This window comes from Cydia strobilella, chromosome 18 (assembly GCF_947568885.1).
Source record: "Cydia strobilella chromosome 18, ilCydStro3.1, whole genome shotgun sequence".
NCBI classification, from domain to species: Eukaryota; Metazoa; Arthropoda; class Insecta; order Lepidoptera; family Tortricidae; genus Cydia; species Cydia strobilella.
This window is the reverse complement of record NC_086058.1, coordinates 12,181,840-12,209,333: the sequence shown is the minus strand read 5'-3', so window position 1 is coordinate 12,209,333 and position 27,494 is coordinate 12,181,840. Positions and strand designations below refer to the sequence as shown.

Below are 27,494 nucleotides of genomic sequence, written 5' to 3'. Positions count from 1 at the left end.
TTTTATTCTATTTTCTTTATTGGGGAAAAAAACAGATCAATAAGATTTACAAGCAAAGTTAAAACAGTACATATAGCCTACATCCTAAGACAATTCCCACTAGGAGGTCAGACAGTAGTTTTAGGATAGCATTGTGATCGGAACTAAATACACAGACATACACTATATACTTAAACTTAACAATAACGACATTTAACACTTCTAAAGTACATAAGCACAAGCATAGGTTTATCATAAAAATAAATTATGGCTAATGAACACTACAAGATATACAAAAGAAACAAAATTACACAATATATATAGGCTTAAAATTAAAGTTGTAATATCGAGCTGACTTTGCGCTTAAATTCAACTCGAGTATTATTAAATATGTCAACCGAGACTAGGCGTTTATTGTAGTTATTACATATCCTACGCAGCGGAGCTCGCACCCCAGCGTTAGTGGCAGCTATCGGGACCGCGAATAGGGACAGATGTCGTGTCCTGTAGTTAGGAGCTCGGAAACTAATAGCCTCAAGTAGCTCCTTTCTTTTATTTTTTCATTAGTTTAATAGCCTATAGTCCCACTGCTATATAAACCTCCTTCTCTTTCTTCCACCCCTTAAGCATACAGCATCAGCTTGAAAGCCGTCAAGTTCGTGTTTTCGTGGTCTGCCGTGACGTCGGACATCCCTCATATCCACTATAACTTGGTGATATCTAAAATCTAACTACAATTTCTGTAACTTGGTATTGTCTGTTTTCAGCACACGCGGTGTCGCGACAGCAGCGCGCGGCGCTGCTCGCGGCTTCCCTTAGGAGACTCCATGGAGATATCTGCGTCAACGCTCGCGCGCGCGCGGCACTCCCTGCACGGGCGCCGGGACTCCTACGTAACGCAAAACGGACACAACCACCACAACAACAATAACAAATACGTCGACAATGGGATCGTTTAGATCATTCATGTTCTATCTGTGTGTGCTTAAGCCGGAAAGCTCACAGCGGTACGCCTTCAAGCTGCGCTTGTGAGATGATTCGACTTGTATATATAGAATACCTCACGAAGAAATCGATTTATGCTGTTTATTTTCATGGCGTCCGTCTGAGTAGGCTTCGGCCTTTAGGGCTTCCACTAGCTGGCGCGTGTGTACGGAGCGGGTGCACGGGTTAACGAAAAATGGTATGTAAGCTATTAACTAACGCTTTGGATTTTACCTAGCTACAATTGCACCCGCGCGCGTGCGCCCACTTTGGTCATCCGCGCCAGCTAGCAGACGCCCTAAGGAGTTTTTCTTAACAGCGGACATGAACATTGGACATAATGCAACTGTAGATGTGAGTTGTGATGATACTGGAGGATCGGATGAACCTTCGGAGGTTGTATCGTCATGTTTGTATTTGGTCCTATAGCATAATCTGCTGAATACTGTCGTTAGTTCTAGTTTATACACCTATTTAAATTAGAACATTCCAGCTTATATGTGATCACATTTCAGAGGTTCTCCATGATCTCCATACACGATACGTCGTTGGTCGTTGGACCAGTACTCTGCTTTTGCCTTTAAGTTCTATTGAACTAAAAGGCAAAAGAATAATCATACTTTTTTTTCTACGAACAGAAATGATTTTTTGCTGAACATTGCTTTTGTCTTGTTCGTTTAGCAAATGAGTGGTTGCTAATTAATGTGGAATTATCAACATTATTTATAAAGATAGCAGTTTGATAATTGCGTTGAATGATTGATGAAACGTGTGAAGTTTAGGTAGGTACATTCCTTGTTGGAGCGTATGTACTCGTAATGTATGTACAATATAAAAATACCTATTTTGTAAATTATAGAACTTTTTGAATAAGTGTAAATAACGTACGTTTATAAATGTTTGTCTTTATCCACTGGATTATATTAATAAGCAATCATGAAAAAACTCAATAGGTCTCTTATGTAGTAGTTTGTACACTTCCAATTACCTACTAACCAACGTTCACTTTATATGGTGTGACTTCATTTCAATAAAATACTTACCTAACTTAAATCACAAAAGCAGTGATGATTTTGGAGTGAGAAATAAACTGTTTTAAACCTATTTTATGTAAATAGCTAATGAAGTTACTGAAAGACTCGAATAACCTTGCGAATCTTATTTTCAAACAGTTCTTCAAAATGTATATACCTTAATATATGTATATGTAATCCTGTGGTTTATGCTGAAAATCGTATCTGAAATGTATGTAAATGTATGTAAATCAAATTGAAATACTTACAAAGCCTCGACAGTAGTCTTGAAACATATCTAGGATTTTCGTGGCTAGGTGTTAGTTGCTCATGCTTTGCCAAGCAAATATAAAGCCTGACCAGGAATATATGATCACGCGCCATGTTGCGGAATTTCACTGGAACTATTTTTTTCATACTATACTGAACTGTCACCCTATACATGAAAACAACAGCGCCCTCTTGACAATGATCGTATATTTCTTGGTCTTGATCGTATTTTTCCCCTCACTAGCTCAGAAAGCCGTCTTTTATCCTTTAAAACAAGCGGGGAAAAACGCATTTTAGCCACTAGTGGGGAAAGTAATTTGACCTTTGATTAGATGGAGCGTAGCTTTTGACAGATAACAAAACGTAAAACGCTCATAATAATGGCTCGTTCGATATTAATTATTATTAAATAAATGGTTTGAGAATTTAATAAAAAATACCAAATTTAGTTTTATTTAATGATTTTAAGTCATAAAACTTAAATTCCATAAGAAACATTTGTTTTTATAAATGATGTTAAATGTAATTCTGAACGCACAAGTTGAGTCGATGCAATTTCAAAACGCATTGTTAGAAATGTCAACATTGTCAGCAAAAATTTTCTCGCCGACTCCGACACGTAAAAATACATATCGATATTATATAAAAATACATAATACGATATTATATAAAAATACATATATATAGTATCGTATTATCGTAAGAAAATAGTGATTCCAGTGATGAAGATGATCTAACGCCTGTGGATGTTGCACTTTCCTTGCTAAAGTGAGGGGAAAAGTTTTGTGTTACTCACGGGTGCAAATGTATTTTACTTCTCGTGTGTTGAAACCACTCGCTACGCTCAGGATTCTTTTTTAGAACCACTCGCTTCGCTCGTGGTTCAACTATAGAATCCTTTCGCTTGCTCGTGTTTCAATTCCACACTTGCGGGTAAAATACAACTTTGCACCCTTGTATAACAAATAACTATTACACCATGCATGAAATAAAGTACCAAAAGATAAGAAGAGAAACGTAGACAGCAGTTATTTTAAGACACAATTTCTATTTTAAAATTTGTATAAAACTATAAAGAGTAGGTAATTTGACTGTGTTGTCACATGCTAGTGTTTCATATAAATTCCATAGTAGCAAAATCGTTTTGACAGTTCGAAAAAGTAACTGATTTGACTAGTAGTCAAATACCCTATTTACGACTTTTCCCAATATGAAAGTCGTAAACATTTGTGTTAGAGCTTTAAAAAAACATAAGTAACTGGTTTACGATATTTTCTTGTAGGTAGGAAATGAACTCAAAATTGGAATGCAAATTTACTTGTTGACCAATTTGAATTTAAGCGACAATAACAATAATAATGTGAGATACCTGAAGAGGCAAGGCACAAAGTGGCTCAGGGTGTCTAGCTGCCTAGCCAACGTGCCCATCGATTACACTCCGTAGCGAAAGAAACGCAACGGTCTCTGTCGCACTAAACTGTTTGATTGTATGGTACTAACTATTTCTATATGCAGATACCTAATGCTTAATAAAAACGATGCAACTTTACCTTAAAATAATGTTAATATTGAGAAACAGTGTGATTCGGCATAGGTAAATGTTATAAATTTAAAGGATTGTTTTTTTAATTAAATGTTCTAAATGTTCATTATAACGCTTAATTAGATAGACGTAATTTTAGTGAGGTCAAAAAGAATATTCAAAGGTCATGGTTTAAACATTCCAATTTAGTATGATTAATTTATATTTTAAGCATCTACATTTATATCTTAAGATTTTTTGTATATACACGTATTTTAGCGATATAGTCAAATTAAAAAAATATGTTTCTGTATAGTAGAATATTATTTAATATAATATGGTTCTTTAAGAGAATATACTAATTAGTTAGTCCGAATCGGATCCAATCAAACATTTTTTTAACATTATTAAAACTGAAATATGTTTGAGACGGTCATCACCTTTGTAATTTACCTATATTTATTAAAAGACTGACTGACAGAAGTCTATTGTATGTCAGATATGAAATCATTATACTAATTAGGGTTCCGTACCCAAAGAGTAAAAACGGGACCCTATTACTAAGACTCCGCTGTCCGTCTGTCACCAGGCTATATCTCACGAACGGTGATAGCTAGACAGTTGAAATTTTCACGGATGATGTATTTATGTTGCCGCTATAACAACAAATACTAAAAAGTACGGAACCCTCGGTGCGCGAGTCCGACTCGGCTTGTAAAGATGTTAACACATCAATCTTATCATGCTCGTAAAATTGAGGTTCAAGTCATTTCTAACCTAACCTAACCAACTATTCTTGGGTTAACAGTTATTAGTTTGGTGACATTTGCTTTAATAGGACAGCAAAATGTAAAAAAGTTGGTAATCATTTCCGATAAAATGAGGTCTAATTTTGGTGATCATTTATTATTTTTGGTGGTAATAATGATTTTTTGTTATTAAATTTCACTATATCCGGTGATCAGTTAAATACCAGCCCAAAATAATTGCTGTTTTCACATTTTTGCATTAGTTTGGTGTTGTTGCACGTGTTGAATGAACAAACATAATAAAAAAATGACCTTATTGTAACAAGATACGGTTTATTATTGATGAACATTAAATAAGTAACTGTGGTATGGTTAACATTAAATAGGTAACTGCTATTTTGCATGTTTGATTTATTATATTTTTATTAACGCGTACCTACGTTGGCTGTGACCTCTGATACTGACGATGGAAAGATGAGTTTTGTACTAAAATCCATAATTCTAAATAATTACTATAGGATTACTAGGATAAGTGATATTGTTTAATAAATATTATTAAGAATTCTCATTATTTTAATTACTGTTATTTTTAACCGACTTCAATGTACCAAAGGTCTCAATTCGGTCTGTATGTTTTTTTTATTAAGGTACCACAGAACTCCGCCGTTTCTAAACCGGTTTGGGTAATTAATAATTATTATTTTCAGAAGTAGGTACCTATATACTTCCAGATTGGTTTCATTTTTGTCAAATTCAAGTTCTGATGATGGGATTTATGACGAAAAGACGGAATTATTCAAATCTTATAGGGAATAGTGATACGTATAGCTATTTTTTGTTAAAAATAGCCTTGATCATATTTCTTTAGGCATATTTCTCTTTATTTATGTTCAGGAACATATTTTCTTTCATAAAATATAAGTTTCATCCGTCAGACGTATCGGTGAAGGTCGACCTACGTAACGATAACTTATCTCCTACTATTGCAATTTGCCGACTAAAATTCAAATTCAAATTCAAATAAAAATTCCATATACAATTACATAATATATACATTAATTACTAAGTAGTTGCATTCAATTGATATATCTGATGGCGACTGTACATTGCTGTACGGTAAATTTAAAAAAATAATTACGGGGTCATAATTAAGTGAAACTTTAAAAAAACTTTGTACATACTGTTAGAAGTATTAGAACAAATTAAATTATTTACAGAAAATACTTTAATTTGTTTTTATTTTCAGTAGAAACTGAAATAAATGTCATATACTACTTACTGGAGGCCTTGGTAATTTTTTCTTAGTATATGGCATTTATTTCAGTTTAAAAACTTTTTAATTAATATTTAATAAAAAAATCTGTATCTGGTTTAATGTATTGCCCGTATTGGATTTACACACTGTATATTATACAATGTATACTTAATAGGTAGGTATAAGGAATATTCTCGTGAAACAAAACTTAAAAGTAAATGAATAGTTGTGGACAGTACCTACAGATAAATAAAAAACATTTTACACAATGAGTATTTATTAAAATAAATATCCAACTATGGCCGTATTTATAAACGAGAGCTAGATCAGATACAGATCTACTTACCTAAACAATAATCTATAGCTATACGGTCTCAATACCGACCAAAATATAATTAGCTACCCAAATACAAACTCCTTATACTTAAAAGTTTTACTACAATTGACTGGGATACAAATTAAGCCAAAAAGTTACTTTTTTGGTCGTCTTTTGGTTCAAATTTCATAGTAAAACTAAATAAATATAAGTTATAAAATACTGTAATATTCGAGAAAACAACTAACATTCATTACAACAAGTGCGGACTAGAACTACTAATCTATACAATAGCACTTAAACATTGATTACAATAAATACATCCTCGAACGATTTAATACAAGACTCTGGGTCTCAGACGATTTTAAAATACTGCGGCATGAGCCCCAGTCCGTTAAAACCTAATTCTAAATAACCTCGAGACCTCCAACAATAGGCCCAGTGATTTATCTTCAGACAGACTAGGAAGACAATAAATACAATACATAGGAAGAAAATTCCTTTAAAAATAACAGTTCAACAGAAATAAATATTTCACAAACTAGTGACTTGTTTCATCTTAGAAACAGTTGACTTGACTTTTGGCGTGGTTAACTGTAAAAAAGTGAAACATTAATTTAATTGTCCTTTATAACTTAAGTTAAAATACCTATATAAACATATCATATGTATTTTAAAATGTCAATATCTCTGAAATCGCTGAGCGAATATATTACCTTTTAGGTGCTAAAAATTAATTTCATAGAAAACTGGTAACAGTTAAAACAGTGAGATTTCTTAAAAAAATATTAAAATCAATTTTGAATCATTTAAAATGATTTAATGAAATGACTCCAAGTCAAAAATAACAGGTGAAAATGCCCAGTGCAGCAATTAACAGTGTATTTAAGAGGCCGTAGTCGATTTTGGAGCAAATTTTTTAAATTGATAGATTTAGTCGTTGAAATTATACACGTTTTGTTATGTAATATCTAAATAACAAGTATTGGTTTCTATTAGCACGTTTTCTCATCTTGCCTTTTAATAATGAGGTCGCGAGCGTCCGTCACCGGTAATATATGAAGAGAAGGGGCAGTTTTTAAAAATTCATCAAAAAATTATGGTGGTAAATTATACAAATTGATGTATAAGAATAGTTTCAGCAAATGTTGTAGATTGTTCAAGTATCCAAATTACGTTGAAATTAAGTCGATTTTCAGAGAAATTGTAACTTGTTTTGAAGTAATTTCTGGAGAAAATTGAATTCGTTTAACTTTCATTTTCTCGAACTCTAAGTCATATAACAAAAATGTAATCTGATAAAGGTCAAGTACAGAATATGTGTAATACAAATTTACCATTTTTAGCAGTCCAAACTTTACGAAATTTACAAATAAGAGCGACAAAATCAGTGCTTTACGCGCGTTTACCTAAACGTCCTTCAGAAAAAAAATCATTACTAATTTAGTGAGTCTGTTTTCAAAAAATTGATCTGATAAAAGGCAAGATAAGAAGACGTGCTAATAGAAAGCAGTACTTGTTATTTCAATTTGGTAACAAAAGGTGTACAATTTCATCGACGAAATCTATCAATTTTACATTTTTGCGACTAAAATCGACACCGGCCTCTTAAAGGCAAAGGGCAAGGCAAATATTTTATTCAGACCCCATTTATGGAGAGTGCCCTTTCTCCCTCTACGGCTTAACAAATAAATAAACATTTACGCATATATAGTGACATCAATTGGAATGCGACGAGTCTATTTAAACTCTTAAGAATACGAAATACATAATACATTTATGGCACAAAAACATTCATTTATGAATATATATTGTATTAAGTTAATACACTACTTCAAGTTTATTGTATGTACACGCATACAAAAATAGATAGATACAAAGATAAAGTTCTGGAAAATGTACAAATAAATCTACAAAATTCTGCCGTATAAGTGATCTAAACAGTGTAAATATTATTCATAAATAAATATATCAATTTGATCTATCAAAGAAACCTTACAGGTTGTCAGCAAGGGTAAGAGTGGAATCTCTGGTACGTAATGTTTTTCTTACCCCATTCGAAACACTACTGTTCTTTGTACCACACCTGACCCGATGCTAGTTTACTTCAATCTGCTTTAATAGATAAAAAGGGAATGACCGTAACCTATATACGTCTCAAAATCCGTTCCACGATATCTCAAAATGTTATAAATAAAGCTGCCCTTTTTGAGAAATCCTGAATAGGTTTTAAGTACCTACAGCAGAATGCAACCTTGTTAGTTTCAACTTTGTACATGGCACACAGAGAACACGACGAATTTACAAGCTCTTTTGTTAGTAGTAAAAGACTTTTATCAACTCTTTTAAGAAGAAAAGACTACATAACACATTTCAACAATATGAATATGTCCGTGTAGACAAGATGATAATATTTTATCGATAAACGCTAATAGAAAAGTAAAAATGTATCGGGATGACCGCTAACAACGAAAAGTCACGAGATTTCCTAATTTGATCCTTTGCATTCTTAGAGGATATCACCAAACGGAGTAGCCATTAACAGGCGTTCCCCTCTGTCGAAAATAGGCCGCCAATGGTCATACACAATGTATAGACTGACGTTTATCTGACATGGCTATTTTTACGTTACGTATACATTTGATATCCTCTGAGTACATTATTCTTCTTCTTTTATTTTGCCAATGTCAAGTGTGTTCGTACAGCGTGACGTTGTTCGGTAGTTGCTTTTATATCATAAGTACTTTTAGAGTTTTTTGAGAGTAAGTGCTTTTAGTAAAGTGATAGCTGAACATTACTAATAGGCACGATGGATTGCCGGGTGTTGATACGCGTTTCATGATTAATTCTTTAATATACATTTCCACCATAGAAGTGTATATTGAAGAATTAATCTTGAAACGCGTTTAACCGTGTTTTAATCAGCACCCGCCATTCACTGTATAATAAGCAATCATTATTACGCTTTAAACAACATTAATGAGCAAAAACCAAAAAAATTGTCTCGAGACTCCTTCGCCATCTTGAATCTCAACGGGAAATCTATACATTCTTTAAGTTTCTAAAAGCAATCCTAACTTGGCTAGGCCCCTGATCAGCTATTATTTGATGGTCCTTCGTACCGGATAGCATCATCTCACTTATTAAGTATTTTTTTAACTGTACACCACAACTCCGCAGAGTGGTTTAGCTTTAGGAAGATCATCGTAGAATAGGTAGGTACAGTATATGACATGTATTTTAGTTTATAATTCATATATAGTAATGTGACTACTTTAAAAAACACAAATCGAAATATTCGATAAAATAATTGATTTGTTTCCCAAAGTTGCAGAGGTACAATAGTGTGTAGCATTTTATTCATAGCCGAATCATACATTTATTTGTAGATACTGATTTTATTGGTATGAGGTCTTAGTAAAAACTTTGGTATAACATCAAAGGCTACGTACAACATTAAATATAACTACCTATTAAAATACATCGCTTACTTAAACTTCTATTATTTTACAAATCAACCAAACACTAAAATAACGTTAGAACATATCTGTCACTGGTATAATAAATATTCATCTGAATTGATGCAACATTAAGGGTAGAAACATACTGTGGCGTCCGCGGCATACGTATAGGTGCCACGAGGGAAAATCTTATTTGTTTTATTTTATTTTTGTATATTTCAAATACTTCTAAATATAACAAGTTACAACCGAACTTCGCACTTCAACCATAATATTACAAACACACGTTTCCTTATTTTAGGTAAGAACAACCAAATTCATTCAATAACAAAGTGCTAGTTGCAACTAAATTATTGTCCTCTCACGATAAAGTTAACATAACGTTGAACACAAAACGGTCATACCGTTAACCGAGGCAGCCATTATGCATTACGCAATCAACGCTCCCAATTTTCAAGCACTTTACAGACTTAAGCAGTTTCAGCTAATCTTCGCCCATGATAGATTTCGAGATTATTAATCAATACAATTAATTTAGATTGTGTAATTTGATCGCCGATGTTTCCTCTTTTGGTTTTCTACAGTCCTTAAGGAAAAAACTTAATTAATCAGGCATTTACTAATATAATAGGCCAATACTATGAAAACAAACTAAAATAAAAAAATGTAGGTACTTAATTATATTGCAGTATAAGTATAACCACATTTACTGAACACGGCAAAGAAGGGTCACAGTAAAACGAGTTGCCATCTACTTTCCTTCACGAAGATTAAAGTCCCATTTAGGCGGTTCAAGAACTTCCGCGCAATATTCGATACATTTCCCCTTTAAACACCGTATTGCAACTCTCTCTCATCGTGTAATGCTCACATATGTAATGCGCCTGCTCCGCAACTCTGCTGATTAGCGGCTCCTAACACTATACACTGGTTTTTTTAGCATTAAAAAAAAGTAAACAATTTTGACGTGTCTTTTTATTGAGAATCACTTGAACAATTCGTGGTAAAAGGGTCTTCCGCGTCTCTCAAAACAAGACGAGAACGCCTTATGCAAGACGCTTCACACAATTCTATCCGTTTATTTATAACTACGTATTAAAACTCTTCAATGTGCAAGATATGTCAAAGAATTTCGTGGATAATCTCTCTCTCGTACCCTTGCAGCAAACACCACACCTCTCCTTCACGTGCACACACACACACACACACACACACACACTCACACACACACACACACACACACACACACACACACACACACACACACACACACACACACACGTTTAAGTAATAAATACTGCTAACCAAATTGTAATATTTGTAAGTAAAACTGATTTGTTTTTTCCTATATTGCATCTATCTATGCCTGGTAACGAAATATTTTTTGTATTATTTTTGTAATGTGTATTTGCGTCTCACATTTTGCTAAGTGAGAGAGTAAGACGCAATGCACATTGGACCAAGAAATTGGACCGGTGTAATACCAACCTAACTACTTACAGAGTACTATGAATACCGCAATGTAAGGAAAATCGCATGTAAGTTCTTGAACCGTCTAAATGGGGCTTTAGTTTTACATAAAAACCGTTCGGAACATTAGGTCCCGAATGGGTTCGGAGATGTCAATCGCACGCTTATAATGGCTTCCCCACGGTCGTTCAATGATCGCCCTTCTCCAGCTCGGCGAGTTCGTGCGTGTTGGCGCCCTCGCGGTCGTTCTGCAGCGCGCGGGTCTTCTCGATGTCGCCCTGCGACAGTGACGTCACTATGATGGCGCCCAGCGCGTCGCACACCACGTTGATCGTAGTCCGGAATCGGTCACTGAAATAGTTTGAATATATGTAGGCATGAGCATAACACTCATTCATAAAGATACGGAAAGAAGGATTTTGTTGTTAATTACTGGATAAATCGACTCTTTTGGAAAATAGAATATACCTACGTATGTACTATTGGTAGTTTGATATAGTCACATGTTATCAAGCTTCTTCTTCCTTGCGTTATCCCAGCATTTTGCCACGGCTCGGGAGCCTGGGGTCCGCTTGACAACTAATCCCGAGAATTGACGTTTTACGATAACGACTGCCATCTGACCTTCCAACCCAGAGGGAAAACTAGGCCTTATTGGGATTAGTCCGGTTTCCTCACGATGCGAAGAGCAAGTAAATATCAAATGATATTTCGTACATAAGTTCCGAAAAACTCATTGGTACGAGCCGGTGTTTGAACCTGTGGTATGTGTAGAGAGTGGGCAATAGAGAGTACTCTCTCCAGGCGGGTGTTATGCCTGGGGACCGAAGTCCGCTGAGAGTTAGTCAGAAGGAGTATATATAGTAAGTGACATTTGAAACTTCGTAACCGCGATGTAGGCTTCTAGCTAATTGCGTTCTAGCTCCCTAACGCCATCTGTTAGATGACGTCGACAGTGGCAGCTAGAGGAGACGCCACATCAGCCCCCCTTTGAGCGGAGGGGTCAGCGACGACGTATGAAGCGTGCAGCGAAACCAGGTGTGTGCTCGAGCCAGTGTGGCGAGCGAAGATGCTCAGAGTCACAGGCGAGCAGAGCTGCTCAGAGCCAGTGTGACGAGCGCAGTTGCTCAGAGCCAGAGCGGCGAACGGAGAGAGAGAGAGAGAGAGAGTGAGAGAAGTTGAGTGCCAGGCATGAATATTTACAAGATATTTACAGGATATAATACATATGTACAGAACTGTACAGAGGCATGCAAGGTGGCACACAGAGAGGAAACTGTTTTGCTGCGAGGCGGCGTCATCAGGATCTTGAGGTCTTCATAGCTGTCCAATGTCGGAAGGTCACCAATGTGGTAGGTTTAGAGAGAGGGCAATAGAGAGTACTCTCTCCAGGCGGGTGTTATGCCTGGGGACCGGAGTCCGCTGAGAGTTAGTCAGAAGGAGTATATATAGTAAGTGACATTTGAAACTTCGTAACCGCGATGTAGGCTTCTAGCTAATTGCGTTCTAGCTCCCTAACGCCATCTGTTAGATGACGTCGACAGTGGCAGCTAGAGGAGACGCCACAAACCCTTTTTGAGAGAGAAATGTGTCCAGTAAAGTAATAGGTGGACGTTTTCACAGCAGTGGAAGTACTCACAGCAGCCAGTCGACCGCGAGAATAATGGACACGTCCTCAGCGGGCAGGTTGACGGTGTCCAACACCATGACCATGGTGACCAGCCCGGCCTGGGGTATGCCCGCTGCGCCTATGCTCGCCGCCGTCGCCGTCACACTGGAACACATAACCAATTATGTTGGTACATATGGTTTATTCAGCTTAGCCAGCATTATCCAAAATTTTCCTGAGTAGGTACTAAGATTTTTATCAATCGTCAATACGATCATAAAATAAAACCATCATGACGTTGATATGTCAGGACGTATACAAATACAAATACAAATGTTTATTTCATAGAATATGGTACAAAGATGGTCAAATTACAATAAGTGCGGCATATTCTGCCTCTATCGGCGTAGAAATATGTATTACTTACAACTAAGTTGCTATACCTACTTGATTATTACTAACATGCATATAATATATTTTAATATTTACATATCGAGTTTTTACAAACCTTATAATTACCTAGGTATTGGCACAATAGTAGTTAAGTCAGGAATCAATTACAATAGTACATTAAAATTATATTACAACAATAAAATAATTAGTTTATTAATAATTAAGGAACTCATTGATCGAATAAAAACACATGTCAAGTAACCAATCAAACATTTTTTTCTGAAATTTATTTATATCTAGTGATTTTATGTCATTTGGAATCTTATTATACAATTTAATTGCCATGATATAAACATTTTTACTAAATATGTTTACTTTTTGTCTTGGAACAAATAGTTTGCTTGGATACCTTCCACTTGTTTTATTATGAACGGCATCATGTAGAGGAAATAGATCTGGGTGTTTTCTGACAAATTTAACAACCTCATATATGTACAAGCAGGGCAGGGGAAGAACTTTTAGCTCCTTAAATATTGGTCTGCAGTGGGCTAAATATTGAGCGCCAGATGCAGCCCGAATACACTTTTTTTGAACGATGAATGCCCTCTATATATCAACTGAGTTGCCCCAAATGATCAGTCCGTAACGTAACACAGACGACACATATCCATGATACGCAGAAAGAGCGGCCTCTTTAGATGTTAAAGTTCTAAGCTTTCGTAGTGCAAACACAAATCTGTCTAATCTGCTGCATATGTTATCGATGTGTTGTTTCCAGTTTAGATGTTTGTCTATCGTCAAACCAAGGAAGGAGGCTGAGTCGACTGTGTTTATTAAATCGAAATTTAGATTGATTTTGAGATCTAGATTTGGAGAATTATAGTTCTGAAAATGAATTATTTTAGTTTTGTCTGCGTTCAGTTTGAGTTTATTATCCTCTAGCCATTTAATAACCTTACATATTTCAGTATTTGCTTCGGTTTCTAGGTCATTCCTATTTCTACTTTTAATTATTAATGTCGTATCATCGTCAAAAAGTATACAGGATTTTTTTAATCCTCTCATTATCCATCTGTTTTTGATTGGTTTATCCTGTGATTTGACCTTTATTATTGGAAAACATAGTTTAAATAAGAGTAGAAGTAAGTCATGAAATACCGTGAAAGAAGTATTACAGTCTGTTTCTTCATATACTTCGTTAAAACTTAGACATGACATGTGCTTGCAAAACGTATCGACATTTTCCTGGCTAAAGTCACGTCTCTCTTCAATCCAGTATTTACTTCGTCGTTTTACGTGGTCTGGCTTCGGGATAGAGAATGATAAGGACTGTCCAGTATCATGATCAGACAATGCAAGCTGATGTGTATTGCTTACTATGAAGGAAACGTCTTTGTTTGAGGCTATTAAGTCTATACAAGACTTTTTCCGTGTCACTTTAGTTACATGTATGGTAAAGTTGAAATTACTTAGCAATGATGTCAGTTCCCTAGCTTGGTTACTGGATTTTAGCATATCGATATTCCAGTCCCCACAGATAATGATTTTCTTATTATTGTTGTATGTCAGTTTATTAAGCATTGTTTTTAATTTGTAAATAAATAGCTGAATGTCATGTTGAGGTATTCTATAAATGCATATTATGATAACATTAAAGCTGCTTAATTCAATTCCACAGCATTCGAAGTAGTATGGACTGCATAGTTCACGAGTAATTTGTAATCCGTATCCCATACAATGATAAAGATGTAATTTTTATTAGTCTTTGGCATCCGTTCTGATCTGTATAAAGTGAGCGTGTATGTCCTTTAGCACAATTATCGGGGAACAATCCGATCCATGTTGTCCATGTTGATAGTGGGTCCAATGGGGATCCAAAGGTCAATACCTCACAACGATGATCTAGCCGAAGGACATGACGACCTTGCGCAGCTGCTTGATGAAGATCGCGGTCACGGCCTTCAGAACGGCGTCTATCAATATAGGTATAGATGGTACCGATGGACATCACGAAGGTTCTTACCTCACAGCGATGATCTTGCCGAAGGACATGTCGACCTTGCGCAGCTGCGCGATGAAGATGGCAGCCACCGCCTCGTATAGCGCCGTGCCGTCCATGTTGATGGTGGCGCCGATGGGAATCACGAAGCGCGTGATGCGAGGGTCCAGCCCCATGTCGTCGCAGCAGCCTATCGTAATCGGCATGGTTGCTGAGCTAGAAGTTAAAACGGTATTTAAAAATTAATTTATGTCAAAAATGAGGATTTTTAAGATGATAAACATGAACCTTGGTTGACTTTGCTGAGAGAGCTGCCGGTAGACTTGTTATTTCCAACGATTAGTGCTAGATGGAAATCATCACGCAACGTAACCCATTTATACTGGGTAAATGGGTATGATATAGAAAATACTGACACGCGAAATCTAAATCTTTTTACAGATCATATCTTAGATAGGAATGGAGTTATACAAACTTAAACAATACCAAGCACAGGCTTTTTAGGTAACATATTTATACTTAGAAGTAAAATTCTTGCCTTGTTTTAAGGATGACTTTAACTACATTAAAGTTTGTGTACATTTATTTCCTTTTATTTATACTACAATAACCTTTTTAGTTGTGAACTTATTTCCCATAGGACATCAGTGCCCTAGTGAATATATTGTAATGACCTATTTTACGAAGGTCAAGCATGATAAGTTCGTTATTTTTTAGTCTATAGAGCAGTTTAAGGGTCACGTTAATGTGTATGTTTTGTACATTTCGGTTTGTTATGATTTAGGTACCTAGGTAATTATACATTACGATGAATTAAGGATACATCGAAAAATACCTAAATAGGTAGGCTTGTCAACTCACCCTCGAAATCAAGTTGCTACAAGCAAGCACATGAAACCCCTGAAGCCCATAACCCCTAACAACATTGAAAAAAAATATTTAACCTCGATTAATTTTGGCCTAATGTTACGTCCAAAGCATTGAGAGGTAAATAAAGTAAACTACGCACATAATTAAGTATAAGGTATTCAGAAACCAACAATTAACCCACCTAGAAGCAGTTCCAAACGCAGTGGCCATGACCTGCCCCATCTTCGCGATGTACCGACACGGCAACTTCTTGGTGGCCAGGATGAACAGAATGCTGAGGGTGCCGAAGCCGTGCAGGAACAGCCCCAGCAGCACCGTCATGAAGTACATGCCTAGACGCCCCACGAGATCCGCGAACGAGTCGATCTCCATGATCTTGGCTGTTACTAGGAAGAACACGCCGAGGGGGGAAAGCCTGGAATGATAAGTTTCTATTATAGTATAAGGGAAGAAAACCATCATTAGAAAAAATAATTCCACGGTATATATGTCCCAAATCCATTCTGGACTGACATCATGAGTGATACTGTGATACAACCTAAAACCTTCTTGTACAATTAGTGGACGCCTGTGCCCTTTAGTGGGATGTATAAGCTGGTTGATAAAGAAAATGGTTATGGTGGTGGCTGACATTAAGCTTATCTACTAATAGTAATAGGTGATTAGCTAATTACCTGTCGTGACCTCTTGTTTTAGCGAATCGTAATCGTTCAGATAAGTGGATTTATTCAGATTGCCGGATCTGCTGTGATAGACTCGCCTTCTTCTTCGCCTTTCGACACACAACACCGGTAACAAATCGGATCACCTAAGTCCTAACCAAACAACCCAGCCGGTGATGATCATCATGGCCTCTGACACTGGAAGAAGTCCTGCAGTCGCCCATCTTACTGACTGCCTCTAGGTGACAAGTAGAGTTGTACTACGTTATACTAACCAAATAACCCAGCCAGTGATAATCATCATGGCCTCCGACATGGACTGGAAGAAGTCCTGCAGCGGTCTGGACTGGTCGCCCATCTTGCCAAGTGTAATGCCGAGCACGATGCTGAACGCCACCAGCCCCAGCACGTTACTGCCAGGCTGATAGTCGCCCTCGATTTTGTACGTCTCTGGGTGGCCTGGAATAATGGGAGGATATTGTAAGTGCATAGTATTAATTTAATAAAGCTAAACCGCGTGGCTTGGTGGTGGTGTGGCGCGGGCGTGGGAAAAAGAATATTGCTATCTTCTTCGGGACTAGGATAAATAGCTGCAAATAGGAATAGGATATTTAAGTGTTTATTTATGAAGCCGTAAGCAGAAGTCACTGAACATTCCCCTTCATCAATTGATTGGTCATTAATTAACTTCAAGCTTCTTAGCAAGGTGAAAAGCAGAAACAAGAAAAGCACGGGATGTTCAATGATTTTGTAATTCGATTAATTTCTGCTTAAACTGCTAAAACGGAAAGTAACTGGCAGCATTTACCTTTAATAGCTCCTTTTTCGATTCCATCGTAAATGAGTTTAGTTCTGTAGGACGCGATTGTAGCTTGAGCGATGTTCTCCGGGAACACGTTTCTGGAACAGAAATAGGAGACTGACAGATTCAACACACAAATACTAAACAAGAAAGCAATGAAAATGAAGATAACAAAACATTTTTATAGATATATTTTAAATAATCGTACAGCTCGTCGTCGCCGTATTTTAAATAGTCGTCTTTGGTATGAATTGTGTTGTCTATAACTAAAACTTATTGTGTAAACACCAACAATCCATTTAAACCTAAAAGCCACCAGTTATCCCAACAAAGCCAGGTTTGACCCGCACGAGACGTCCTTGAAGGACGAAACAATTTGTCCTCAACTCAAATCGGTCGCAATTCGATGTGCTCTATGACCGACCAGCCCACTTCCGCCCTATAATATAATCACCTATTTACCCATTCTAATGCTATTAAACTTCGACGCAGCCGCTAAAATATTACATTAATTACCACGACGCGTCGTCACGAGACCTTAAGTTTAAAACAAAGGAATATGAGGTAAAAGTGGCATAAAATTTCGAGTCGGTTTTGTAAAGGTTTTCAGGACGTAATTGAGTTTATGTCGCGAAGTGGAAACCCACTAGGGCTTTTTATATAATTTACCCTCCTTTTGATTTAGCGAGCCATTGTAATATTATACTGTAGGTACTTATATAGTAAATATCACTTGATTTAAGGTTGAATAAGGATTTAAGGATGTCCATTATTGAAATGAACTTTGCAAAAACGTTCCTTAAATTAAAATGTTTTTCTTGGGATAAAATGTGTTTTACTCATAATAACACCTCCTAGTGAGTATTATATTCTTTGTTTAACACATTCACTGCTAGCAAACCCGCTTGACTACACGCGTAGCGCGTAGCTCGCGCTGACAGTGAATGCGTTAATACCTACTAAAGAATGAAAAACAAACATAACAAATAAAATATGTACCTATTTAATTATTTTAAAATTATGGTATTCCAATTATCAATGCTACTAGTAAAGTTTAGTGAGTCATATTGAGCTTAACAGGTTTAGATCGTTTAGTATAAATTGAATCGTAAGATAACCCGGCATATTGCCAGTATTGCCACGGCTCATGGGTGCCTGGGGTCCGTTTGGCAGCTAATTCCAAGAATTGGCGTAGGCACTAGTTTTTACGAAAGTAACTGCCATCTGACCTTCCAACAGTAAAGGTTTGTAACCTTTACAGCCTTTTTATCAGTAACTGGCAACTCCCACTAGGCGTAACCCCTTTACACAACCCAGAGGGGAAATTAGGTTTCCTCACGATGTTCTCCTTCACCGAAAAGCAACAGAACTGGTAAATATCCGCGAATTTCGGACTGAAAGTCGCACGCTCTTACCGCTAGGCTATCGCTTTAGTTCATAAAAACATAATCTCTAATACTATAACGCTATAATCTTATTGACAACGGCCGCAATCGCCGCAAACTTCTGTTTATCTAATTCTGTATAAGTACCCAGCGGTACCTACGATAGGAAGTGCCTGGATTAACGAGCCCGTCGCCATCGACGTAATGTCACCTGGCATTTTGCTCGCGAGCTGTGCCATCATTGTCTAGTTAGTGTTCACAATGTAGGGCTGTCGATTTCTGTCAGAGTACTTCTAATAATCAAACGTGAACATACAGAAAGAAAATGTTTGGTAAGAACAAGCTGTTGGGAGCCTGGGGTCCGCTTGGCAAGTAATCCAAAAAAAATTGACATTGACACTACTAGTTTTTACGAAAATGACTGACATCTGATCTTCCAACCCAGAGGGGAAACTATTAGGCCTTTTGAGATTAGTCGAAATGCGACTGGTCTATTATAATATCAAATGATGGCGACCCCAGCAACAATGGATTACGCCTGTTATGGGCTCTAATGTGGCTGGTCAAGGCGAACTTGGTCTTAAAGACTCTTTTGCAGGTGTTATAATAAAGTTGGCCAGTCGCATTATATGTATAAGCGTAGGAGAGATTCGGTCTCTCTTTACGTTGTTGGCGTTTGGCATATAAGGTTGAGGCGGCTTCCACGATTTGATGTGGTTAAATATGGTAAAGCACGGGACAAAGCGCGAGGGTAAAGATGACCTGTCTGTAGCAAGCTCCTCCCAACGCTCAGGGTCGATGTTGCAAGCGTTCAGGTGTCGTTTGAGCACGTCCTTATAACGCGTATATCGTACACAAGTTCCAAAAAACTCATTGGTACGAACCGGGCTTTGAACCCGACCTCCGGATTGAAAGTCGCTCGCCAGAAATTTCCCAACCAAAATATCATAGAGAAACTTTAAGTATAGTTGGTCAAACCAATTTGTCAGTCAGTAACAACCAGGAAAATTATACTCATCCCTTTCTTTTGGGCGCTAGTACTAGTGTAAGACAAAGATAGTATAATTCTCTCTGTCTATGTTTGAAATGAGACAGTCCTTTGACAAACTTTGAGTGCTCACTCCATACATAGATTTTATTTACGAAAACTTATTTGTATATAATAAGATTTAAGAGGAAAGGGGACCGCTTCTCCATACAAACGTACGCGTCATTTTCCTCTCTAAATATTAATATTAAATACAGTTTGTTTACACAATTTGATGTACCTATATGGACCGTAACTATATGCCTATTCGTTTGACTTTATTGAAAGACGAATTTCATACAAATTTTTAAATGCTCCTTACTCTTATAATAATTAAAAATTCTAATAAAATCAAATGAAGGTACATATCTGTGGTTGTGATTAATAATGATTAACATTAGTGAAATTATGTTACACAATTTAATGTCCAGTGAGAAGAATGAAAAGCTACGTCTGTATGAAAAGGCGGCTTCAAAACGGTCGTCCACTTTCATCGTAAGCTTAGTAAGTGCTAACTTAAGCGAGTTTTAAACTTATTACCTACGTTTTGTGTACGGCTACGATAAGTTATAAACAGACATAGACTGAGCTAGCAAGTCGCAAGGATTGGACGATTCCCCGTCGAACATCCGACGAAATTTCTCCTGGCGCCCACTATTTTATAGTTTAGATTTATTCTTTAGTTTTATTTAGGTTTAGTTGTTAATTTTGATCAATAAAACAATCATTTAGTTTAGAACGTTAGTGACCGTTGTTTTAATTACACGTAACAATGTTCAATTTATTTAGAAATATAACATTTAAGTATATAAGTAAAAAAAATACAGTTAAAACATATTTCTTCAAATAATTTAAATTAAGCCGAACCAAAGGAGACTTGAAGGAACTGTCATAGCCTCCTAAGGCCCAAGGTCCTTCCTATAGTACCTCTTCAGTTCGATGAAATTTAAAGCCTATACAACTGGAACAGAGTCGCTTTTGCTTTGTTTCGTTTAATTTTCCAACAACGCAAAATCAACTCTATTTCCTACGCTATAGGTTCAAATTACAGTGGCATGGATTTTTCACTTGTTTGGGAGCCTTAGGATGATAGGGACCATCATTCGACACGAGAGATTGACAGGTAATAGCTTGTAGTCTAAAACTAAAATCATTTTGTTTGAAGAAATCTTAAAATTGATTATTTCAACGTAACGACAAAATCGGTAGGTTTTTTAACCGTTTGAACGCTTTATTTTAAACACAAACATTACTCAAACGCCAAGCTCCCGGATGGTTTTATAGGTAACAAAAAAGAACTATCTGAATATGCCTCCTTGCCTCAACATTTCGACTGCAAAATGATATTTAACAAAGTTTAGAATGAAGTCAAAACAATAGCTACCAAAGAGAACTACATCTCCGCCGAGAATTGTCTATATTAGACACTCATTGCATTCTAAAAAACCGGCCAAGTGCGAGTCGGTTGACTGCACATTTCTAATAGGTTTTCCTGTAATCTATAGGTAAATATCTATTAAGTGTATTTTTTTTTTCAAAATTTTAGACCCAGTAGTTCTGGAGATAAAGGGGGGGAATGATAATTTTTTGCCTATTTTCTTGAATAACTTCTGAACTGTTTATCCTACAATTAATAGAAAAATATAATTGAGATTCTCACAATGAGCTCTTTCATTTAATATGTAACACGTAACACGATATAGTTTGAAAAACTTTGTTTTTTAATTTTCTCATTTACCCCAAAAGTGGCCCCCATGTTTAAAATTCATTTGTTTATGTTACATGTTCGTCTTTGAGTCACAAACTTACATATGTTTACCAAATTTCAACTTAATTGGTCTAGTAGTTTCGGAGAATATAGGCTGTGACAGACAGACAGACGCACGAGTGATCCCATAAGGGTTCCGTTTTTTCCTTATGAGGTACGGAACCCTAAAAACTAAGTTATTCATCTAAAAATATTTCTTTCCCGCTATTTTTATCCCCACAATTCGATGCAAATTGCCGTTGAAGTGGCAACCCTAACGAGCGCGATGTAGGGCGCAGTATAAATAACCGGCTGATGAAGAGTGACGAGGGAACTACCGAATGGAACACTTCTCTACTCTACGGGGACGCAATCAAGAACAAGGTGGCTGCTGATACTAGTAAATAAATAAATAATATAAATAAATATTATAGGACATTCTTACACAGATTGACTAAGTCCCACAGTAAGCTCAAGAAGGCTTGTGTTATGAGTACCCATAAAGACAACGATATATATAAAATAAAAAAAAAACATAAATACATAGAAAACGCCCAAGACTGAGGAACAAATATCTGTGTTCATCACACAAATATCTGTGTTTTCTTTTATATTATGTAATGTCTTGTTTGTGCTTACGAATAAAATCTTATTCTATTCAATTATATTCTAAATAGCCCTTACCGCTGCTACTCGCTTATGCTGATAATAAATAATAAATATTAAGACGAACCAATACCGCATTCCTTGTGTGCATTTTGACATTAGTACCTACTTTAATATTAATACAACTTTTAACTTTATGATTAGAACTGTTAGTTTATTTTATTCATGCATGCAAATACAAAATAATATATATATATAAACTAATCTTAATTATTAAATTATTTAATTGAATTAAAATTAACTTAATTGACCTATAAAAAACCGGCCAAGTGCGAGTCGGACTCGCCCACCGAGGGTTCCGTACTTTTTAGTATGTGTTGTTATAGCGGCAACAGGAATACATCATCTGTGAAAATTTCAACTGTCTAGCTATCACGGTTCATGAGATACAGCCTGGTGACAGACAGACGGACAGACGGACAGCGCAGTCTTAGTAGTAGGGTCCCGTTTTTACCCTTTGGGTATGGAACCCTAAAAAATAATTCAAAAGTTTTCTCTACACGCACCTACACACACCCACCACCGCACCGCACCGCACACACCGCACCGCACGCATGGGTGGTAGCACGGCACCGAAGAATGCGTACATCATTTTCTTGCTGAATCGTAATAAATACCTGCTTGTCCATCTTTTTGGCATAATTATTTTTTGGCGCGTACGGCCAATAGAGTTGCGGCATAGAGTACCCACGCTTCTGGAAGGCAAAGTGCATATGCAACAAAATGCAGATAACCCGAATGTGTCGACACTCCATGATGAATGGCAGTTAAATTGGTCCTAATTCGTCGTAACTCAATGCTGCGTGATGAGTGTGACGAAATGACGCGATTACGCTAGGCATTATGACATGACGTGTTATAACTAACTTACTTCTCCTGTAAGGTTACCAAAAGCTTGACACTGACATACTCGTCATTTTGACACATTGAACTATTATTACTTCCAATTACTACGTATAGAACCGGCACAGATAATTTATTCTAATTTAACTATTTTGAATATTTGACTTTTTCGGTTCAATTTCTCGTTATAATTTATGAATCTCTCCTGCACCAACATTTATGTCTTTGTTTGACCCAATGGTTAACTGGTAGAGAATGCCGTTTGGCATTAAGTCCGCCATTTGTACATTTCTCTTTGTTTGTGCAATAGTTTAAATAAATAGTATAAGTAAATAAAATGTAAGACAGCAGTTTTTTTTTTTTAAGATTGACCCAAAAAGTTGCTCAGAGTTCAGAATATAGTCAAATTAGTCAAACAACAAAATCACTCTGTATAAGGCATGTATGTATAGGAATAGAGCCACTAAGATGCTTCCGGGCCGTTTAATCTAACGCTTAGCCTATAACTAGCGGGTTTAGTGGATGCCAATATCTGCGCTCCTAACGACATCCGCTCTTGATTGATCGTCGCCTTAGCCGGGTCAACGCAAACCGTGATCTCAGTCCACAATGTTAGGCACTTATGACACACGACACGACATGATACTATATAAAAAGAGAGAATGCGTTCGCAAGAAGACCCTTTAGAGCTCTTGCCCACTGACGTGACGTCCAGTTTTTTTCACATCACCTATTCGAAAAGGGAACTTTTCTTCCCTGCTAGGAGGGATCAAAGTGGCACTTTTCTGTTCAAGGATATTTTGTTGCCAGTATGAAATATTGACACAAAGACAAATGAAATTAGTATGCATATAATCGATTACAATTTCTTTATAATTGATTACGTGCATACACTTTTTCTAACTTAAATAATATTTTGTTGTAATTGTAAATAATAAATGTAATTAACGTATTTTAAATTAATTAATAGCATATTTAAATTAAGTAAATTAATTAATTAGCGTAATATTTACAAACGTAAAAAAAACTTTAGTTTAATAATTTAATTTTTATTTTGACACTTTAGGTCTCCTTAAACGCTGGCTACTTGTCTATGCAATTTAAAAAGTTTATATTTAAAAAGTTTTGTACAAATATTTCACAAAGCATTATGCGGGTCTGTATTCTGTATAAATTTGTAAATACTTAGTTTAAATCAATAATAATAGGCCTTTTCATCTGTGTCAGATGTTTTAAGCAGCATCCCGGTAACGACACTAATAATAATAAGTATAAGTGATATCAGTCTTCATAGTGTTCTTCCGAAGATTTGGTTCAAAGGGGTAAGAGCTAATTTGTTATCAGAAAAATCTACAAAAATAATGTACTTGATTTTCATTGTATCATTTTAGTTGTTTGCTGCTGTTTTTGAAAAGATATTAGGTACATAATTATGAGCTGTAGGTACTTTTAATTTGCCAGTACAGTCACGTCTAAAAATATCGATACGGACAAAGTGCCAGAAGTATGTACCTATACTAAGGTCATGTACACATATTTTTGGCACTTTGTCCGTATCGATTTTTGCTTAAAATAATAATGTTTTGAAACCTAATATATGTATGTAATTTCCTCATAGGTGATGTGAAAAGTAGTATGTGTCACATGGTAGCAAAATTATTTTCACCTTGGGCGTTAACACTTGAATCCTTCACAACGCTAAGGATTCAATTGTACGCCCTCGCCGTAAATATGTAATTTTGCTCCCTTGTGACATCACTTCCTGGATCTACTATAGACTATTTGACTAATTTTTGAAAATGGTTTAAATTGATTGTTTATGACTTTTTAATTACACTACATTGATATTTCCGTGAAATTTCCTGTATTAAATATAAAAAATCAATGTTAAAGTTTATTTATTTTGAACGTGCCTTAAACGCTGTTTTTGCAAAGGGGCTAATCACGTGACACGTGTGACGTCACACGCGAGTAAACTCAGTCAATGACCTTAGTAAATCTTATGGTTTATGTGCATTGAATTGATTATTTCACTGTAAAATGGTATATAAATGGTGTATAGTGCCGCAATGTTCAAGTACGACTATAAAAAATCCAGATAAATTGTTTGTTTCCGTTCCAACGAATCCCAAAAAAAGAAAAATGTGGTTAAAACTAGCGCGAAGAGACCCAAAGAGCATTTTAGCGCATACAAATGTTTTTATGTGTGAAGACCACTTCGATGTAAGTAATATTTAACTGTAAATAAATATGGTAGTTAAAACACCGGATTTTGTTGTATTTAACGAAACAACCTTGTTGAGGTTTAATGTTGTATTACTACATAACCTCATAACATAGCTCTTTCAGCATTAGTAGGTAGTTAGTAGCATACTTTTTCTTTCAAACTAAAGTGCAGGATGGAGATACTATTCTCGTCATCGCATTCTATATATATATCGTCGTCGTATTCGCATCATCGAAATCGAGATGTTCGTAAATAAACAATTTCTACGTATACTCACATAGCTGTTTTTACATTTCTAAGTTCCGCAGCATAGTAATCCGGATTATCTTTAAAGAAAAGTGCAACCATTGATGCGTCTATGTCTGGTAGGTTGCCGCTATCAGCTTTTACATATTTCGGCTCCATTTTGAGATTCTTATGAATATTGTGCTACTAGATATACGGATAAATCGGAATATATCAGAAAACTGTGGAACAATAACTAAAATTAACTAAATACAAATCAAACAGTTAAAACACTCAAGGCAATCAAGAATGTTTACGCGCGTGTGACGTCATCCGAGCGTTGACCAATCACAGAGCGTTCACGTCCCTGATAAAATTTCAAAAAATATTAAATTTTCTTACGTTTATATTCCAAAAACTAAACATAATTTACATTCAAATATAGTGAAATATACTTTATTAGTTTATTATCTTTCAGGATGACAGCAATTCGTTATATATTTTTAATGTTGTCAAATACCCTATTGCGGGATTCGGTTTTCTGCAGGATTCCGTTTTAGTAGTATACCTACGTGCTAATATAGTAACGTTCACACGAGCATTCTGTTTGCGGGATACTGTACGCATACTACAGAAAACTGGATCCTGCAGAAAACCGTAGGGTGCATTGGGGTATAGTATAAGATTGAACGGGTTTTTCATGCGGGGTAAGACAAAAATTCGTCCGTATGCCGAAGCATTACGGGAGACTTTTCATCTTACTCCGCATGAAAAACCCGTTCAATCTTACCCCAAAGCACCCTACCCGCAAAAAACTGGACGTCAGTGTGAAAGCGGCCTTACGAGCTGAGGCCGCTGAGGGTGATCCAGCTGCAATCGTGCCATTAGGTATGTTAGGTATTTGTCTACGTAATGTTGGTAGTAATTAATTTAGATTAATTTAGGTAAATACGTCTGATATTGTTCTGCATGTTAGATTGTATAATTCTTAAATTTAAGGACCTACATAGATTTAAGGAACTTAGGATGTAATTATATTCGAATACAATTGTCATATTGTTCATGAATAAATAAATACAAATACAATATGTGCACTTCATGGCTCCTCTACACAATGGCCCAGCACTGGACCAGCGAAATGGCCATGGGATCGTTATGGCTCCTCTTCACGATAGCCCAGCGCTGGACCAGCGAGACGGCCATGCGAAGGTTGAGAACACGCACTATGGAATGGGCCAGGTGTAGATGCGTACGCGCCATCGGTGGCCCCCTACCTTTGACGAAAAACCGACACCGTGGCATCCCATCGCCATCCCGCCGCGCCATAAGCCATCTTACACCACTATACCCTCTCTACACGCTGGCCCATCTTAGTTAGCCATTAGCTTGTTCTGCCGCTGCTGAGGTTCCGGCGGTTCCATGGGAATCTGCCGAATCCTACACCAGAGCAGGTGACGCAGCAGAAGAATTTTGTGACGTGAAAATTATTTTTAATTGCCGTATAGTAAGTATGTTAGTCTGTAAGGTACCTATGCATCTATGGGCCTTTATGGCCTGAAAATAAGTTTTTTTTTTTTTTGATAACGCTTGTCTTAGATAGTAATCGCGTGATATATATTATGTAAATTAATGCACGATAAACGCCTAACATGATAAAGAAAAATATGACGCCTACTCCAGGTCAAATTCATAACCTGTTATTACAATCAGAATTGTTTTAATTACATAAAAATCTTTACGCTAATTTTGGCTTTTGGTGGAGTATAATGAATATATATATTTTTTTTATGAATTCATCTCCCCTACAGTCGGTTCAGACCCGTGCCCGCGTCGCGCGAAGGGAGGATTAAGCGGGATTAACCTATATCCCGAAATGTCATCAATTTAACGCCGAATTTGACGAATCATTTCGGATTTGCAATCTTGCGGGTTTGCCATTTATTAATTTTATTGTTTTGTTGGACGGGTATCGCGGGGATTATTGAACGATAACCGATATTTTAATATTGGTTCCGATTCT

At 36.4% G+C, this 27,494-nt stretch overlaps 2 protein-coding genes across 3 annotated transcripts in view; one reads left to right on the top strand and one right to left on the bottom strand.

The window, feature by feature from the left end:
- LOC134749736 (adipokinetic hormone/corazonin-related peptide receptor variant I-like) overlaps positions 1 to 5,081 on the top strand; it is a 113,769-nt gene extending 108,688 nt beyond the window's left edge. For both annotated transcript variants that reach the window (XM_063684761.1, XM_063684760.1), the window contains exon 9: positions 747 to 5,081. In XM_063684761.1, coding sequence (XP_063540831.1) covers positions 747 to 938 — 192 coding nt within the window. In that variant the 3' untranslated portion in view covers positions 939 to 5,081. The remainder of the gene's footprint in view (positions 1 to 746) is intronic.
- Positions 5,082 to 6,031: 950 nt separating this feature from the next.
- The window catches only part of LOC134749734 (excitatory amino acid transporter 3), a 33,945-nt gene continuing 12,482 nt past the window's right edge, over positions 6,032 to 27,494 (bottom strand). Inside the window, exons 4-9 of the mRNA XM_063684754.1 lie at positions 17,361 to 17,452; positions 16,828 to 17,011; positions 16,072 to 16,305; positions 15,045 to 15,236; positions 12,659 to 12,793; positions 6,032 to 11,370 (exon numbers count right to left, since the gene is read on the bottom strand). Coding sequence (XP_063540824.1) covers positions 11,208 to 11,370; positions 12,659 to 12,793; positions 15,045 to 15,236; positions 16,072 to 16,305; positions 16,828 to 17,011; positions 17,361 to 17,452 — 1,000 coding nt within the window. The 3' untranslated portion in view covers positions 6,032 to 11,207. The remainder of the gene's footprint in view (positions 11,371 to 12,658; positions 12,794 to 15,044; positions 15,237 to 16,071; positions 16,306 to 16,827; positions 17,012 to 17,360; positions 17,453 to 27,494) is intronic.